Below are 19,292 nucleotides of genomic sequence, written 5' to 3'. Positions count from 1 at the left end.
CAACATTTTTTGTTTCCCCCTAAAAAAACAGTGTTCTTCTGCAGAGTGATAGCAAGACAATTACTTCTAATATTTGGGAGGCACTTCACATTTTAAAAACAATGAGCAGAAAAGCACAATGTGTTAATACAGAGGCCAATAAAATAGATCAGAAATGAGAAGAACATTGGATTTGAAAAAAATAAATTACAATGAACATGCAACTTTTTTTAATGATTCATAACCACATATGCACTCAGGTGCTTTAAATTAATTTCAATGTACTTGGAGTATTAATAAGATACTTCTCTACTGAAAACATATTCTAAATAGAAAGGTAGCTTAAATGTAAAATACAACTGCCAAGGCAATAGTTAAAAATTTAATTGACAACGGTAGGGCTGTAATTTCAATCAATTTAAACCTAGTAGTGAATTCTTTGGAGATACAAAATAATTTAGTAACAGTATTGAAGTGGTGTTCTTCTACATAAGCTTCAAACTCAGGAAAATATTTCCATTTAAGAATGAAAACAGTATTTACTTACTCTTCAGAGAGCACACTGAACACCTTTTCACTTCATTCAGATACAAAGTTTATATATAATGATGCTTACTCACCTGACTTAAAAAGAGTCTGCTGATAAATTTGAAAATAAAAACTATTATAGAATATTTTCATAACAGTCACTGAAACAAGAATATTGGGAGCAGAGCAATTAAAGCATAAGTCTAAAATGCTGTCTAACAGTGGCTCCAAATACTAAGGATGACAAGAGGCAAAGGATTTAAGCTGCAAAACTTCTAAAATAATCCAAGAAGGTGCTTTTTGCCCTTCATTCCAACTGACTGTAAAGACTGCTTAGTTCATTTTAAGACTAAGCTGTTGATGTCAAATGAGGTATTTTTGCTGCAATGATTATTCACAACAACTGTTTTTGCTGCCTGATCTAATAACATCACTCATGTTGAACTTCAAACAGAAGACATCTCAAGACATCTTTAGGCTTACTTTGAAAGTATAGCTCAACCTGGAAAATTAAAATTACTCTCCTACAAACCACAATAACGTTAACTTGCCAGCTGAAAAACTCAGAAGAATAACAGTAACACAAACAGTCAAGAGGAAAGTTCCTCATTCAAGCACGCCTGTCAGTACACCACTGCAGTGGCTATTCTTACCTAGTCCTATTCTGCTGGGACTCGTCTCTCGACTGCATCCCTGGCTCCGAGGGATCTTGCTGCGCTTCTCTGAAGATGATGGTGCCGGCTGGACTCTGGATGTTCCACCACTCAGGCCACCATAGGGGCTTCCTAAGAGCTTACCCGGGGAACTGGACCGGCTACCAGCTAGAAAAGAAACAAAAATAAGTTAAAAAACCAACAACAAACAAAACCATAAAAAAAAACTCCCTCAAGATTAAATACCATGACAGCAAAATTGGAACACAATCAGCTCTAAGAATTTGATCCAAATCACTCAGAAAACTAATGTGAGTGTTCCCCATGGGCTTTCAAAGAAGACTCAGGAAAGCTCATGGACAATAAACACTAACATCAGCAACCCTGCCTATGTGAACCATGGTGCCCAGATGGGTTCAAGACCAAAGCAGACAGTGCAGTGTATGAATACCCCAGCTGGCTTTGGGCAAGCTTGCAGATCTGCCAAAAGCAGCCTTGTTGGAGCAACATGGAATTCAGTCTGCTTCACCTCCTTGGGAAGCAACACAAATTAGCCCATGTGGAGAGCTGTGCTGCAGCATGCTGGCTTCTGGCACAGGTAATAACTTGCTGCAGTGTAGCTCAGGCACCTTTATGTTACACTGCAGTGGTGGCATTACTTTCTTACAATAACAGAAGCAGATCAGCACAATAAGGGGTAAAACCACATGAGCACACCACATTTGTAGAGATGTTGGCTTACTCAGGTCTGACTAGTCAAACCTGAGCTACTTTTTTATTTTTCAGATGAAGAAAATTTTTAGCAAGTTGAGTAGTTGGTCTGTTTTATTTTTCCTTGTCTGTTTGAACAGTCCACAGCAAGTTCACATTTCTTCTAAGCCACAATGTCTGCAAGACAATCTACTGACTAAGATTTATTTATGGTTTTACATTCCAGCTGCAGTAAGTATTTCTATCTGAAACAGTCTTGCTGTGCAACTCAATGAGCTGAATAATACTCTTTTTTTTTAACCTGTGGATTTTCATTTGACAAGTTGTTAAAAAAAGAAGCAATGGCAGCTTAAAGTTAGTCATAAAGAACTGTGAGAGTAACAGATTCAAGAATCTCTTTTCTTCTTGAGGTATATACACATCACTGAAAATCTGCTGCTGATACTACTACTCCTGATATTCAATTTGCTTGATAAAACAGCCAGAAGAAGGGTATTTAAAAAGGTTGCAAGCACATTTTTGGGCAAAAACATTTGAACTTTTACATTCTGACCCAATATTCATGTTGGGTTTTTCATAAAAAGTATCTACACGTGTTGCAAAAATTTCAGTTCCAGATACTATTACACCCAGCAAGAGTTAAATATTGTTCTTCTGTCTTAATTTAAGAAGATATGCAATTCTACTGATCTCACGGACAACACCATAACATATGCTTTATTTTAACTTACTTGCCCCTTCAAATTTCTTGGCCAAAGCCATTCTAGATCAATCAAATAACTTATTTCAGTATTGTATGTGGTACTGGCTTTGCTCCAATATTCCACTCCCCCCCTGCCCCCCCCTGAGAGAATACTTGTGACAGATGCCAGTCTCACACACAGCATCCACAACCTAAAGCCAAGACTCGTCTCAGTTATGCTGAGCAATCTTACTCAGCAGGTTTGCACCAGAAGGTCTCAGGGTTGCACTGAAGTATCTGGAAGAAAACTTAGCACCTAGGGTTTCAGCTGCAGCAATGGGCCAGCTTCAATATGCTAAATGTATGCTTACCATGTTTGATTATTATAAGAAAGCAAAATCACTTGCCATACACATTTGGATTTATGACTTTAAGAAAGTACTTTTTAAATCTCATTGTTAGAAGAGAGTGAGGGAAACAAGGTAAAAGCTTAGCAGTTAAAAAATGTGAAGGAAATAAAGTGAGAAAGCAAGAAAGGGAAAATGTTTCTTACCACCAGCAGGATTAGCTGATCTGGATCCTTGATTATGAGGGCAGACCAAAGGACAGGCAAAAAGTGGATTAAAAGACAGCAAGACAATACAGCGTTCAGCATGCCATTTATGCTATACACAATACAGACAGATTTATTTACAAACATATCACTCCTAAAGCCTCTGCAGAATTCAGTGAATTAATGTGCAGATGCAACTAAGAATTTACCAAGGTTGATCAGCTTTTCTTAGCTAAATGTTACCAACACACCCAGACCCAAGTTCTGCTCTCATTTACACCCCTGTCCAGTCTGAAAAATTGCAACAGGGTTATCCACTGTGTGGGCAAGGAGAATTTGGTCTTGTGTCCGTAGCATATTTGAATTCATAAGTTATTTCAAGCAATGTTTGGTTTAAGGATAGAGATCACATCTCATTGGGCTAGGCTGGAAACAGGATTCAACAAGCAAGACTAAGGCAGCTGGTTCAGATATGACCATCCTAAACCTTCATAAGTCATTCTATAAGCAATTAAGCCCATAGCCTTTGAAACCTTTGGATACTCAACTATTCTTTAAATACTTCTGAGACTTGTCTCATCTGCTTTGATCACTTTTCACCAAGCTAATTTCAGGAAAAAAAGGTCATTTCTGGCTTTAGATCAGTTTTAGGTTCCAAACCAAAGAAATCAATTTAGATGAGCATACCAAAGCCATAATTCCTTCATTACTTCAATGTAAAGATTTCCATTTGGCCCCATCCTGAATACACTACTTCCTTCTTCAGCTCTCCCAGCCTAACACAAGGCTATAAACTGCTTTTCCATCCCTCCAGCATGACAGAGCAAAGCAATGAGAGAATGAACAGAGAAGGGCTTTTAAATAAGGGTACAAAGCAAGACAAGTCCTCAGAACAAACAGATCCTACAAACCTCATCTCCTCTTACCCACAAGCTGGAAGGTCCTCAAAACATGAGTGGCTTTCTCCCTCTCCCCAATTCCTTTTAAAGCTTAAGTGACAAACTTCTCCTTAGATACACATGACAAATATGCAGCAGCACCCTATGTATGTCTCCTAGGGGAAAACCAAGCCTTTGCCAGGAAGCCAAAGAGCACAGGTATGTCATGTGCATCAGAGAGCAGAACCACCTCTCCTGTATCTATTCAAAACAGGTGATATCCTATTTCAAACTGACAGAAAATCCCATTAACTTTAGACAGCTCACATGTTACACATACAGCAATACAGTCACATAAGCAGGAGAAGCTTGGCAGGGCAAGAACCCAGGACAGCAATCAGACACAGAGGGTGTCTCAGTGGGACCCAGTGCAAGTTTAATCCTACACATCACAGCAACATGAAATTCTGCTGGTAAAACAAATGGGAAAAAAAAAAGGCAGCAACTAAGCACTATTTGGGGTCCTATTTGTCAGCAAGAGCACAGACTGAGTAGGGATTAATTTTGTCACATGTCCAAATGTCATTAGCAGAACTGAGCCCCATCAACAGCTGATGCTACTATAATTCAAGATAAACATATTAATAATTATTTGCTCTGCTCCCCCAGAAATAAAACACTTCTTACGCTGGGACTGGGAAACTACTTTAGCCCGGCTGCGGCCTCGGGTATCAGCAGGCATTGAGGTGACGCTTGTGGCACTGCCAGAGCTCTGTCTCCTTGTACGAATCCGACCTAGAGGAATGCAAAAAAATATCAAAGTGTTAATAGGTTTCTTCCAAAGGCAGCAGCTGTGTCTAATGTGCTGCCCTACGCTTGCAGGGTTGCTAGACACACAATTAACAAGGGTACAGAAGAATTTTACAGGGAGAGGCAACATCTTTATTAGACTGGCTGAGACACAAGGGAGGGTGTGGAAAGAGTCATGGTCCGTGACTCCAAAGACTCCTTTGCTTTCTGTAATGCTATCAGCCAGTTTAATTAAAAAACATTACCTCTCTATACCCTTGTTTGTTCTATAGGAGCTTCTTTACAAAGGATCAGCAACAAAAATTTCAGCCTCCTAAATGCTGCTTCCTATATCTAATTATTACTTTCTGGCAAGGCGATCACCCTTGCAGAGACAGGTGTGACAGATGCCCCCACAAATTCCATTGCTGAGATGTCCAATTAGCAGTTTGGTGCTTTATATCCTGTTCTACATGCGCAGGCTGACATGTGCTCCTGTGAGAGTCTGTCAGTGCCACCTGACTACGCTTTTATTTCAGGCTCATTGAATTTTCCCTGCTCTTTACAGATCCCTCATATTTATCCCGAGATCAGTGTAACTTTACTTTTAACAGAGAGTCCCATTTAACACAATCAACATTGTGGAAAAATGATTCTGTGTGTCGCCTCTTTATTTAAACAGAGAACAGATATAAAGCCTCAAAGTGTTCTTGGTCCTTTTCCTGTCCTTTCCTCATAAAAAAGCCACAGAAATCTGAGCTAGGAAAGCTTACAGGGTCATCAGTTCATCCCCTTCCTGGGGCAGGGCTGTTTCCTACAAAATGTTCTTTCCAGTGCTAAGCTTCTATTATCTGTCTCTAGTTAATGGGAAAGAAATGATAATTAAGAGCAGCACAAAGAAAGCCTCCATCAGTACTTTTCAACAACTTAGTTCTCAGCCAAATCTGAAGCTGTTTCTCAGGACTCATGCCAGTGCTACCCTGCATTCAGAGAATGACTTCAAGTTTCAGGCACAATAATAAAAGGAAAAAAACCACAACAGGTACGAGAAGAGTCTAGACAACTGCACCCACTGGTTACAGATACTCATCTCCTGACCTCTGTCTCCACCATAAGCATACAGAGAAATATGAAGATATATACTCCCCACGCCCCCAAAAAAATAATTACTTCACATAAGGTACACATGCAGGACAAGACAATGGCAAGCAGCCCAGGCTGAACGGATTGAGAGCTCTGCTCTTCTCTGAGCTCTTAAAATATTCATAACATGGTCTGCAAGCTTTTGACAAGACATAAGGTGACAAAGAGATGTTTAACTTTGAGAAGAAAGCTTAAACTTGTTTACAGGGAAAAAGCCTGGCAGTACTTCAAACCTCTCCATCAGCATCTAATTTTAAATAACTCAGTAGGTAAGATGCAGATATCCACATTCAAACAATGTTTGCAAACGAGGTATGGCAGAAATCATTAATGTAAAACTGGGAAAATACAGACAAACTGCTTTTTTAACGGCTGGCTCAACTAAACAAGCTCAGAGCATGTCCACATGGGAAGAACAGTCATGAAACTGGCTCCTAAGGTGGTCTTAACACCAGCAAGGCTGTAGATCTCCTCTGCTCTATGACATTACTTGCCTCTTATAAACAGTCTGCCTGACAGATAACCAGACATAACTCTAGGGCTCTCTGCTGGCTCATTCCCTTCCCTCTCATGTTTGGCACATGCACAGATATATACAGATGAGTGGAGTCACTGGGTGCCTTGCTGCAAGGCTTATACCAGAAGCCCTACCATAGGGTTCAAAGCAGGCATGCATAGGGAAGGAGGCAGAAGGTAACCTCACGCTCTTGCCAAAAGCCTCAAGGCTTCCTTTTGTTTCCCACACCAAGAGGGCAACTCTGGTGGCAGAAGTACAAAACAGTAAGTCAGGAAGTTAAACTTGACCAGTCTTAGGAATCAGTAATGGAATTAACTTACATCCCTCCAGAATGTCAACAGGAGGCCTTGGCATTGCAGAAAGTACTGGGGTTAATCAAGCTGAAATTTAACATTACACACAGTAACTGACAATATTGGAAGACATGAGTATGAGCCAAGAATGGGTGAGAAGGGACTGATGATGTCTCCTCCTCTTCTGCACGGGTCACATGATCCTCAAAAATGTCTGTTTTTTCTGCATCTACAACTGGAACAATATGCAATAAGTGACTCTTCCACCCTGGGAAATACAAAGCCCAAAGAAATATAAAGAGAAACCAAGATTAACTTCTAACATCAATTCAGGGGACTTTAAGAAAGAACACTGAACTATAGAGTCAAACTTAATTAACACGTGAGTATCAGCAGGATTAGAAACAGACAGGTCAGCCTTATTTCAAAACCCCTGAGAGTTAGCGGACAGACCCCTACCAACTTCAGCAGCAGCTTCTGAATGAATGAATACCCAGGAACAAAATTCTGCTTTCTTTTGGACTGGTAGATTTACACACTGATTTGGGCCTAATGGGTGTCAGAACATTGTGAGACAAAAAGTTGCTCCTGCACAGGACAAACAGTCCCAACACTAATACTGGTTTTCTCATCCTTCAAAAAAGACTGACAAGGGTTTGAACTCACACTGCACTGGACATGCATCTCGCAAGTAACAGGAACAGCAGAAACCAGAAATTCATGATGCAAGAATGACATAATGGTACAAATCCTGCGATTGCACAGAAACAGCTCACCCCAAGAGTATTTTTGGTTTTAGTCTATGGTATAAAGTACAAATTCAAGGTCAAAGTCTTAGCACAGTTACAAGGAAAAAGTGTCATCAGTTGTATGTATTCCTTGAAGCATGAATTGCTAATGCACTTTCCAAAGTTCTATTTTCTGAACTTTATGTATTTATTTTTTCATACAAGTAATTAATCTTACTTACAGCAGACAAATAGTTCAAAGTAAGTCACTTGAAGCTACTCTTCAAGCAAAAAAAGTTAAGATGCCAAGCTTTCCATATCCAAATAGTTTCTAGCTGTAAAACAAAAAAATGACCAGCTGGAAGTCAAAATTGCTTTAGGCAAATCTGTATGAGATAGAAAAATCTTCATAGAGATCTAGGGTGCTTCTAGTGGTGAGGCACTGGAACAGGTTACCCAAGGAAGCTATGAATGCTCCATCCCTGGCAGTGTTCAAGGCCAGGCTGGACAGAGGCCTTAGGTGATATGGTTTAGTGTGAGGTGTCCCTGCCCATGGCAGGGGGGTTGGAACTTCATTATCTTAAGGTCCTTTCCAACCCTAACTATTCTATGATTCTATACGTAAACTTAGCTTCAAATACACAACTTTTAAATTAGTCTTATGATATCCAAAACCTATTTGCTTTATGATAATGAAAGATGAATCAAGATTTGTCTGGCTTGAAAAATATCAGTATTTTAATATATATTATGCCAAGTACAGCATGTATATAGAAGTTCATCTATATAATAAAGTGTCTCTAGTACATCCCCTTAAGAATTTCACCTGCAAACAAGACTGCATTCACATCCAAGAGTTATTTGCACATAGGACTACTTGTGTGTCTTTATCATTTTACCTCAGACAGAAAAACTAGCTGCAATCAGGACTGGAAATAACATATCAAATAAACTACTCAGACTTTCTCTTGTTGTTAAAATCAAGCAAACACCAAAACTTCTTTGCTTTCAAGTGGGTTTGTTTCCGTATCTAGCTCAAACTGCACATGTAGCAATTCATATTTCATAACCATTATTTATCCTGCTGCTTTTAAAAGGATTACTGTATCCTGACAACAGCGGCAAAAGAACAAAGACCATCCCAACTGTCCCAGAAACCACAAAAGTATTTCCATAAAAAAGCCACTGATCTAAATTCAACATGTGACACATCACTGTTGGTGCATGGAATATCTTGAAAGGCTCCATGCTTTGTGTTAAGAAACCATTTGTGGAGGGAGGGATTAGGAGGTTTTGGTTTTATTTTTTAAAGTTACTTTAATTTACATTTTTACAACAATCAATGGATCAGAGTCAACCCTGAAATGTCTAACACCTGCCTAAGCCTAGGAAGGTTGTTTTGGTCTTCTTTCTAAAAAAAAGAAAAAAAGTGAAGGAAGAGTCGTATGTTAATGTTTCTGTGTTACAAGAGGCTTCGTCTGGCAGCACTGCTCTGAGCAACCCTGGGTGGGTACTGCAATATCTTCATCCCCAGTGCTCAGAACAGACATTGGCTTTATGAGACACAGCCTGTATATCACACTGAAGAAAACTGTTTTCACATAGTCTAAAAATTGCATGTAACAGCTCCATAACTCAGTATAATTCATTCCATGCTGTAAAGAGTGATGTATATAACCATACAAGTTATATATAGAACCACTGGGACAGTAAAGGTCTCACTGTGGACCAGGTTAATGCATTTAGGTTACTCAGCACTGAGTTATTTCCCCCCACTTAAACATTGTTAAAAGAGCCTCTAGGACCCCCCCTAGCTGTGTCACTGCTAAATGACACATGGACATCTGACACACACACATCAATGAAAAACATGCTTTAAGGATAAATAGAAACTATTCCACTACTGGAATGTTAGCATGTGTCCAACATCCTACTAGCATAAGACCTAACTCTGCACCATAATTTCCCCTGAGAAGCAGTCAACGCTTACTGGAAACCATCAGCATATGCTGTTCCTGGGTTTTACTCGAGAACTCCCTCCAAAGCAGAGGGATAAGGGAACAATAGTGACACCACCTTGCCTTACACCAACATGCACAGGCAAATCAAGTCAGTACTTGCAAAGGGATAGACCAAGAGAACAAAGAAGCCCTCTACTTGAGCATTTCCTTTTAAGGTACAATATTCAGTCCTACCTTTGAACCCAGCCTTGTCCCTTGAGGACAAGGGAGAGCTTTAAGGCAGAAAAGAAAACAGGTATTTCTTACAATCTGTGTTAGTCCCAAAGCCTTTGGTAAGGTGCTTAGATGTCCAACTGAGCAGATCATCTTTTTGAGCTGAAGTTATTTGAAAACTATAATACACTAGATTTCATTTCCTTTCTGATGAATAACAAAAACTATTAAAAAAAAGTGCCACTGACTCTGAAAATTGCTGATTTTGCTTTAAACTTTCCAGCTTCACGACAGATCAGCATTTCCCTCTTGGGAAAGGCTTGTCTTTATACCCACTTTGAAAAAAGGTAACCAGATAATAAAAACACTCTTGACCATTATTCTGTAATGAAAGTCAGCATTATGCACCTTTCAAAAATATTCCTTGAAAAGCCATTTCATGATAAAACAAGCAGAAACTTTTCTAAGGTTTCCTTTTAATCAGGCATAACAAACATACCACAGCTGCTACCTGCCTTCACTAGCTGTGAAGTCCTGATCTAGACTATAAAGATTTGGAACTTACAAGCTTTCTACCTGCAAATTTCTTAATGAAGTTCAAGAGATTCCCTTACATCTTGGCAATCAAGATATAACGGTGCATTATATGAAGATACAGCCTCACAGCACAGAGACAGCAGACCTGCACAGACTTAAGTGACCTACAGATTCACAGAAGGAAGCTCATTTCAACAGCATTTGTCAATTGGGATGATGCTGCTTAAAAATCAAAGGACTGATACTCAGCTCTCGAATTCTTGCCACTGGCGTAACCCGCTCTATCTTGCTCCTGTTTTTAGATGCCTGGCTCAAAAATAAAACACTGAGGAGAACTGAGGGCAAAGCAGATGGGAACTGCCAAGTTTGCACAATGCTGGCTCCTGGCTGAGGGGAAGGTGCAGAACTTTTACACTGTAGCTACAGAAAGCCATGATGGGAACCAGACTGCAGATTTAACATCAGGCTGAACCAGACAAAAACCCACAGGGATTTGCTCTCAAATGACTTACTGGTGACCTGAAAAAAAAACCCAAAACAAAACAAAACAAAAAAACCCAACCAAAACCAGGGACACAAACGTGGATGGAATTTCTGGTTTCTGTTCCAACAGTGTTTCTTGCTCAATCAGGTATTTCCAGAGCAAGGAGATGTTTTTTCTCTTCCCCTGCCCTCTTTTTTTTTACATTTACATCAAGAAAGAAGTTTTGCCTTCCTTGTAGTTACTGACAAACTCTGCAAGATGAGAGACTTGGCAGAAGACCTTTCTCAGCCCTCATCTGTAGGACACACTGAATCTTGAACAAAAGCTGGTTTTCCCATAATTGTCTCAAAGGAAAACAAAGATGAAGAGTTTCATATAGTGATTAAACTCATACTTCACATACTCTAGCTGTGGTGTGCCATATTGTTGTAACTCTCACTGATCTTCAATCCTCAAAAAAAATAGAAAAACCTACAGGAAAAAGAAGAGATGAGATCTGGTATTTTGCACTAAGGGGATGGAGAGCTCCATTTCTGAAAGTTCATCTCACAGTCTTTGCCTTCAAGTGACTTGTGTTTCAGTTCACAGAATAGTTGAGGCTAGAAGGGACCACTGGAAGTCATCTAGTCCAACCTCCCTGTTCAAGCAGGGTCTCCTTGAGCACATTACTCAGGATTGTGTCCAGATGGCTCCTGAATATCTCCAGAGCAGGAGACTCCATGACTTCTGTTGGCAACCTATTCCAATGCTCAGTCACTCTCACAGTAAAGTTCTTCCTCATGTTGAGGCAGAACTTCCTGTGCTTTAGTTTATGCCTATTTCCTCTTATCCTATCACCTGGCACCACGGAGAGGAGCCTGGCCCCATCCTCTTGACACCTACCTTTCAGATACTTACATACATTGATCAGATTCCCCCCGAGCCTTCTCTTCTCTAGGCCAAACAGGCCCAGCTCCCTCAGCATTTCCTCGTAAGACATGCACTAGATGCCGAATCATTCTAGTAGCCCTTCCCTGGTCTTGTTTCATGAGCTCCATGTCTCCATTTTACTGGGGAGCCTGGAACTACAGGTAAGGCTTCACCAGGGCTGAGGAGAGACTCCTTGACATGCTGGCCACGCTCTTCCTAACGTTGCCCATTGGCCTTCTTGGCCACAGGGGCACACTGCTGGCTCACGGACAACTTGCTGTCCACCAGACACTCAGGATACCCAGGTCCCTCTCCACAGAGCTACCTTCCAGCAGATCAGCCCTCAGCCTGTACTGATGCAGGGGATGACTCCTCCACAGGTGCAGGACCCTGCACTTGGCTGTTGAATTTCAACATGTTCCTTTCTGCCCATCTCTCCAGCCTGTCTAGATCCTTCTGAATGACAGTTCAGCACTCTGGGGTACCATCTGCTCCTCCCAGTTCTGTAGCATCAGCAGACTTGCTGAGGGTACTCTCTATCCCTTAATCCAAGAATAAGGTAAACACTACCCATAGCAGGGGGGTTGGAATCTTAAGGTCCTTTCCAACCCAAACTATTCTATGATTCTAACAGTGAACACAGTACTGACCCTCAGTGGGCACCACTAGCTACAGGTCTCCACTAGACTCCGTGCCACTGATCATAACCCTAAGACCTGCCAGTTCTCAATCATCTTGCCATCTACTCATCCAGCCTGCACTTCCTGAGTTTGCCTATGAAGAGAAACAGACAATGTCAAAAGCCTTCATGAAGTTCAAGTAGATTTTACAGATTTTGACCAAATCCAATCTGCTTCCAATGTAGCTGAACTGAAAAAATAAACCCCCAAATCAAATGAAAATCCTCACCCTTCTGCATTATGACAATGAAGCATTTACTAAAAATAAAGGTATCCCAGAGGACAACTGTTGTAAGAAGCCTCCACAGATATTATCCTAGAAGAGGATTGAGATGCATAAGGTATTTCATAAATTAACATTAAATGTTCAATAGATTAACATTTCAAAGTTAGGTCAAAAATAGAAAAGTTTGAGAATTAGGAAGAAAGGAAGAAAATAAAGAAGGGTCAGCACTGAATAAAAAAAAGATCAGTATTGCAACAATTTGGAACTTTCATCTAATAAACTACTGATTTAGAAATACAGGTATTTAGGCCAACTTCATATTCCTTATCACTGACAGATCACAAAATACAAACACTTGCCCATGATGCAAAGCCAGTTCATCTCTCAACACTATGTATCAGTTCCAAAAATGGTAGAGACCTTCCCCTCTAGATAATAAATCAATGCCTCAATAATAGTAAGGAAAAAACACACATCACAAAAGCACAGTGGCACTTCTCAGACTACCACATCCAAACACAAGCAACCATCAAGGATACGAGCACAGTCCCACAAGACAGTAATAGATCCCTTGAAAAGAGACTTGCATCAGGAAAAAATAGGTTTGGAAGTATGGAGGGGTTTCATTCTATCTAGGAGACATTCTTGTTTTTAACTCCTGTCTACCTCAGAAAAACTGATTTCTCAGCAATCTTTTTTGCTTGAGAAGTAAGAAATAAAGAACAAGCTTTGACAATGAGCCAGAAAACCAGACTGGGAGCCCGTGCAGACTAGCAGGCTCGGTGTTCTTGAAAAAAAGCCTTTCCTCTAACTGTCTTAGATGTAAGCCATCTCACTCAGCTGACAACAAAAGGAGCTCAGGTTTAAAGAGGTTGACTAAATATTCCCTCCTTAGAGATCATTGTTTACTGTCCTCATTTTTCCGCCATGTGATCATCTCATTCAATTTTCTCACTGCCCAGTCTCTTCCCAAAAGCATTTGGCAGCTGTGACCTGAGCTTTGGATGGAAAAACACAGCAAACCTTTACACATCACGGAGCAAGAAAACACAAGCCCTGTGTTGTGTTGTTTGTTTTTTTTTTTTTGCGTGTGTTTTGTTTTCTTTTTTAATCTGTGCACAGGTCAACTTCAACCAAAAGCAGTCCTTTAAATACAAAAACTCACATACAACTTCGTTATCAGAAGCCAAGTCACAAAAGCAGACTGGTGCCTGTTACCAGGGAGGAGCTCAAAGAGAAAGTGAAGAATACCCCATGGCATCAAAATGAGCAGGACAACCATGCAACACTTCATGCAGGTCACCAGTGAACATGGATGAGAACCAGATAACACTTTGAGAACAGAGACCAGGTAGGGTGGTACGACTGTGGACACACCTCAGTTACACAGAGAGACTGCTTACCCTCAGTTTTAGTGGTAGTACCATCTTTAGGCAAATTTAAAAAAAAAAAAACAAAACAAGGAAAGGGTTAATAGGGAAAATTAGTAACATCAACAGAAGTGGGCACTATATATTAGCTACAGAAATATGCAAAAAAAAAAAAATCCACAAAGAAATGAAAGAAGTTTGAGCAGCTTGATGTTTCTGAAGAAGATGCTTCCAGGTTTTCCCTCCTGCAATAATTAATCTTTTCCAAACTCCATTTTCGTTGTTTGCCTCTTCACTTCTCTCAAGGGCACACACAGGTGAAAAGTGTCTGTACTAGCTCAGAGAGAAAACAGACTCCTTAGAAGTGCCATGTTTGCTTCAGTTAAGAGTAATGCTGCTTTTCTCCTACAGTCTCTTTCAAGAGCAAGACTAATGCTGTATTCAGTCCCCGGCTTCAAGGACCAGGCCAACGTTAGTAGATACTTCCCACCCTTTTCTGTTCTTCTTCATAACATAAGATTGTTCAAAAGCAGTTTTGCCACTGAAGCCAGTACACAGCACTGACTGAAAAACAGTTGCATCTGTAAGCTCGAAAGCATGCTATTATGTGATCAGTTTCATGTTCTGGATTACATTTTCACTGCAATATATCTAGATCTTGAACCAAGAATGAATAGTGTCAGAAAAGAATTCAACTGCTGAACCAAATGCAACCAATATATTTAAGCCAAGGTAAACCATTTCAGATATGAAAGAAACCTGTCCACTAAAGGAATCTACAGAAACCACCCCTATATAATTCATCAAGAATATTTTATCAGACTAAAGATCAAATGCCCTACAGGAAGGTGAAGGCTCTTCTCAACTCAGTGAAGACCACCTACACAGCTTAAATCAAGATCACCGATTTCTGATTTTTCTCCCTCTTGTAAATCAATGAAATCAGCTCCGTTGAGCTGATCATAACCAAGCTGAAGCTCTACAAGTAGTGTCAATCACCGCCTTGCATTTCCTCCTCCATGCCTCCCTCAACAGCATCTCCAAGAGAGAAAGATCAAATGCAAACTTTGTTGTAAGAAACCCTGAGGCACCTGAAAGTGACACGCCATGCTCTGAGAGAATAATGTGACATGTGGCTATACGCCAGAAAGAGTCAGCATAAGAAACACTTATATCCTGCATGATGAAATTAGAAGGCAGATGACTTCTCTTTGTTTTTACATCTCTCTCTTTTGTAAAACAGAAAGCAAGCTCAACTAAGATGCATTATTCAAAAGACAACAGTTAATAGAAAACCAGTTTCAGGAAAGGAGGGAAGGAAGATAAGGAAAAGAGACAGAGGGAGACGTCAAAAGGAACTGAGCAGTCCTCAATGTCTCAGAATCATAGTAAGATCTGCTTTTCACCAGAAAGAAGAATGAGACACAGACTATTATACAATTCAAAACCTAAGAAGTTGCTTCAAGTAAGTTCTGTTGCAATTTTTTTTCCTTAATCCTAAAGGGCAAGAGATCACACACTGATCCTAGAGAGCTGGTAACTACCTCAGGGATACATTCTTCTAGTTAGAGTTCAATATTCAAATAAAACTATGAGGCACTTTCTACTAATGAAGAAAGCTAACTGCAAGAGTAGAACGCGTAGATTTACCTAGTGATGCGTATGAGCCTGGGGGCAAGGCTGCAGCAGAACTGAAGGGAGTGGATGATCCAGAAGACGTCACTTTTGACTTGGCACTAGCTGCTGCATTCACATCGACGTCACTGCGGGATCGCTGCAGAGATCCTGGTGTTGACACAGATTTTGTACTTACTGTAGATGCTGCAGATGGGAGTGGGAGATCCAGAATAAAGAAGATTAATTTTTTTTATCTGTGTGCTGCAAAGAGCCTGGCAAGCAGTTTAATGTACTATTTTTAATGCTCCCTGCTGGTACTGAAATACCTAAGAATGCTTTATCAGGGCAATGTAGGCTTCCCCACACTGCCTGCAAAGATACTCAATGCTAACCTGATGCTACCTCTAAGAACTTTATCAGCCACTAGCCTAAATGCTGAGATCAAAAAGGCTGCCAGGCCAGTAATAAAGAAATTTCTAACAGAACCTAGAAGTGAAAGTTCAGTGACAGTACCCATTCACCAGCTTGGGAGTTGCTGGCCAAAACAGACCTGCAAGTCCTTCAGTCCAGGTCCTACTAATTTCCTCTCCAACACCTCATCTTCTCCTGAGGACTGCTGTTCCCATCATTTGCAGATGCTTACCTTCTTAAGCAAGAAGCTTGATTATTCAGCTGCAAGCAAACATGCATTTGTACGCACAATCAAGTAGGTAACACAACAATAACTCCTTGAATCAAAGGTCTCAGAGCGTACTGCATACACAAACCAGCCAGAATCTGATCTTAGTCTGGTGTAGAAGGCAGGTTATCTTTTACCAAAAAAGTTTTGTCTATTATATTTTGTATTAAAATTTTTTACTTATTGTATGCATTTACTTAGAACAGGAAAGCTGCACATAAATATTCCATCCAACAGTAAAAACAGATTAGTGACAAGATGGAATTTAACACTGTAGGATTTGTGTGCAGATGATGCCTCCAGAAAATGCTGAAACCACAGAGAATAAATGATAGTACATTGTAAAGCTAAACATTGTAAAGCTAAACGCATTATTCGACTATGTATGTTTTAGCATCAGTGGTGGTTTATTCCACAGCTAAACATATCTTGGCTACAGTTTCCAAGGCTTTTTAGCCTCCCTTTCAGGTGCAAGCAAAAAACAGTTATCCTAACTGTCAAAAGTATCATTATATCAGCAGCTCATGCACAGAATGTGGGGTATAACCCAAAATTAATTAAAAATTTCACATACTTTGTTGCCATTTTAAGGAACAGTAAGCAGTGATCAAAGCTGTTCTTTGCACATCATAGTGTCTGAAATTCTCATTCTAATTCATCACATTTCATCAGCAACACTGAACACAGTTTTCAGCTCCTGTTCTCACCTTTAGACGTAGTACTTCCAGTAGGACTTCTTTTGGCAGACAAAGGACGGCTAGAAGACAAATAAATATTTACTAAAACAAAACAAGTATTTCACAGTCATCAGTGTCCTGGTTTGAGCAGTAGCAGTCATTTTTCTCCTTCTTGGTAGCTGGTGCAGTGCTGTGTTTTGACTTTCGGGCTGAGAACGGTTGCTGATAGCAAGCATGTTTTGAGTTACTGGTCAAATGTTTGGTTTGTCCAAGGCCTTTTCTGAGCTCATGCTCTGCCAGGGAGGAGGGGAGGCCGGGAGGAAGGAGAGACAGGACACCTGACCCAGGCTAGCCAAAGAGGTATTCCATACCATAGCACGTCATACCCAGGATGTAACTGGGAGAGACCCGGAAGGGCTGGAGCTCTGGGGGGGATGGAGGAGGTATCGGTCGGTGCTCGGTCGGGCAGGGTGGGGTGAGTTATGGGTCGGTGGCTGGTGAGGTGTTGTATTCTCTTCATTTGTTATTTGCTTTACCATTATTATTTGTAGTAGTAGTAGCAGTAGTGATTTGTGTTATACCTTAGCTATTAAACCGTGCTTATCTCAATCTGTGGGGGCTACATTCTTTGGATTCTCCTTCCTAACTCTCAGGGAGTTGGGGGAGCAAAGGGGGGGGGGGGGGGAGCGAGGGTGCAAGCTGTGTGTGGACTTGGTTTAAACCACAACAGTTCTTTTTTGGTGCCCAACGTGGGGCACAAGGGGTTGAGATAACAACAGTCTGAGCAGATTTATAGTCACTTGTCACAATGTTAATTTATTGGCTCTCAGAGATTTTTCTCTGGGTCTCACAGTTTCAGGATTTTGCCAGGTACTTTGAGTATGGATTAGCTGCATTCGTGTTTATCAATCATGGCGCTTGGGCTAAAGTTTTTGTGTCACTGTACTTTATGGCAATGTCTTGTAATATGGGGGGGAGGCTCCGGCAGCAGGGGGGGATGGACGTGGCCATGGACTTGGACTTGTACCAGGCCGTCCCACTGCTCTTCACCGTCCTTGCCCTCGTCCTCGCCTCCGTCTGTGTGAGGCTGCGTGAAGCCAGGAAGGAGCTGCCCCAGGAGCCGCCGGCGGCTGAGGCTGCCAGGGAGAGCGGCCCAGGGAACCAAGCGGCAGTAACAGACCAGCGGGGGGAGGTGGTGGAGGAGTGGAGAGAGGCGAGAGCTGAGCAGCGGGAGCAGGCGCCGGAAGAGCCGAGTCCCGCGGCCGAGCCCAACCCTGCAGCAGCCCAGAGTATCCCCCAGAAGTCGCCCGCCGAGCCCCAGCAGGATGCAGGAGACCACGCAGCACTTCCCAGCAAGGCAGAGGAGGAAGATCCGAACTTGGGAGAAGAGAAGCTGGTGGTGGGAGAGCTGGCAAGCACGGCAGCTACATCAGCCCCAGTGACAAGTGCAGCAGCAGCATCTGAGAGTTCTGACGGTTTTGAATGGCTTTTGGGTGCCCTTGGGACCTGCCTGCTGATTGTGATAGGGATCAGCCTGTTGGCACACACACAGAGTGTGTTCTACCCACAACCATTTTGTCTGATCCCAAAAGTTAAGCAGAGTCAGGTTTGGGTCTTGTCTAAGGTTAGATAAGGATATAGGGGCACCAGGAGACTGTCCCCAAGGCTGGACAGTCATGAGTGGCAGGGCATGTGGGACAGTATGGCCAAGTATCTGGTTCACTGGACCCCTCCAGTGCTTTGGAAGCATTGGAGGTGGAAGGCAGCTGTATGGAGTCCCCAGCAGCAAGCTGTAGAACTGCTGAAGGGTACAGTGAATGATTTCGAGCCTGGTGGGCCCAAATACTTCAGGCCATCAGAGCAGAGATGCAACACAGAGATTGACTCATGGTCGAGGGGTAGACTTAGCAGTGATGGTATATTGAAAATGTGGGATCTGAGCATGACGTGAATGGTATGGAATAAGGGGTGGATAATGTCCTGGTTTGAGCAGTAGCAGTCATTTTTCTCCTTCTTGGTAGCTGGTGCAGTGCTGTGTTTTGACTTTCGGGCTGAGAACGGTTGCTGATAGCAAGTATGTTTTGAGTTACTGGTCAAATGTTTGGTTTGTCCAAGGCCTTTTCTGAGCTCATGCTCTGCCAGGGAGGAGGGGAGGCCGGGAGGAAGGAGAGACAGGACACCTGACCCAGGCTAGCCAAAGAGGTATTCCATACCATAGCACGTCATACCCAGGATGTAACTGGGAGAGACCCGGAAGGGCTGGAGCTCTGGGGGGGATGGAGGAGGTATTGGTCAGTGCTCAGTCAGGCAGGGTGGGGTGAGTTATGGGTCGGTGGCTGGTGAGGTGTTGTATTCTCTTCATTTGTTATTTGCTTTACCATTATTACTTGTAGTAGTAGTAGTAGCAGTAGTGATTTGTGTTATACCTTAGCTATTAAACTGTGCTTATCTCAATCTGTGGGGGCTACATTTTTGGATTCTCCTT

At 41.6% G+C, this 19,292-nt stretch overlaps 1 protein-coding gene across 7 annotated transcripts in view; it reads right to left on the bottom strand.

Annotated features, from left to right (window-relative positions):
* Positions 1 to 19,292, bottom strand: part of CLASP1 (cytoplasmic linker associated protein 1) — a 180,676-nt gene that overhangs the window by 70,629 nt on the left and 90,755 nt on the right. For all 7 annotated transcript variants that reach the window (XM_034062675.1, XM_034062670.1, XM_034062671.1 and 4 more), the window contains exons 18-21: positions 16,838 to 16,887; positions 15,485 to 15,655; positions 4,672 to 4,779; positions 1,161 to 1,328 (exon numbers count right to left, since the gene is read on the bottom strand). In XM_034062675.1, the coding sequence (XP_033918566.1) occupies positions 1,161 to 1,328; positions 4,672 to 4,779; positions 15,485 to 15,655; positions 16,838 to 16,887 (497 nt within the window). The remainder of the gene's footprint in view (positions 1 to 1,160; positions 1,329 to 4,671; positions 4,780 to 15,484; positions 15,656 to 16,837; positions 16,888 to 19,292) is intronic.

Source organism: Melopsittacus undulatus, chromosome 4 (genome assembly GCF_012275295.1).
Source record: "Melopsittacus undulatus isolate bMelUnd1 chromosome 4, bMelUnd1.mat.Z, whole genome shotgun sequence".
In the NCBI taxonomy this organism is placed as follows: domain Eukaryota; kingdom Metazoa; phylum Chordata; class Aves; order Psittaciformes; family Psittaculidae; genus Melopsittacus; species Melopsittacus undulatus.
Note: the sequence above shows the minus strand (reverse complement) of the source record. Positions and strands in the feature narration are given on the sequence as shown.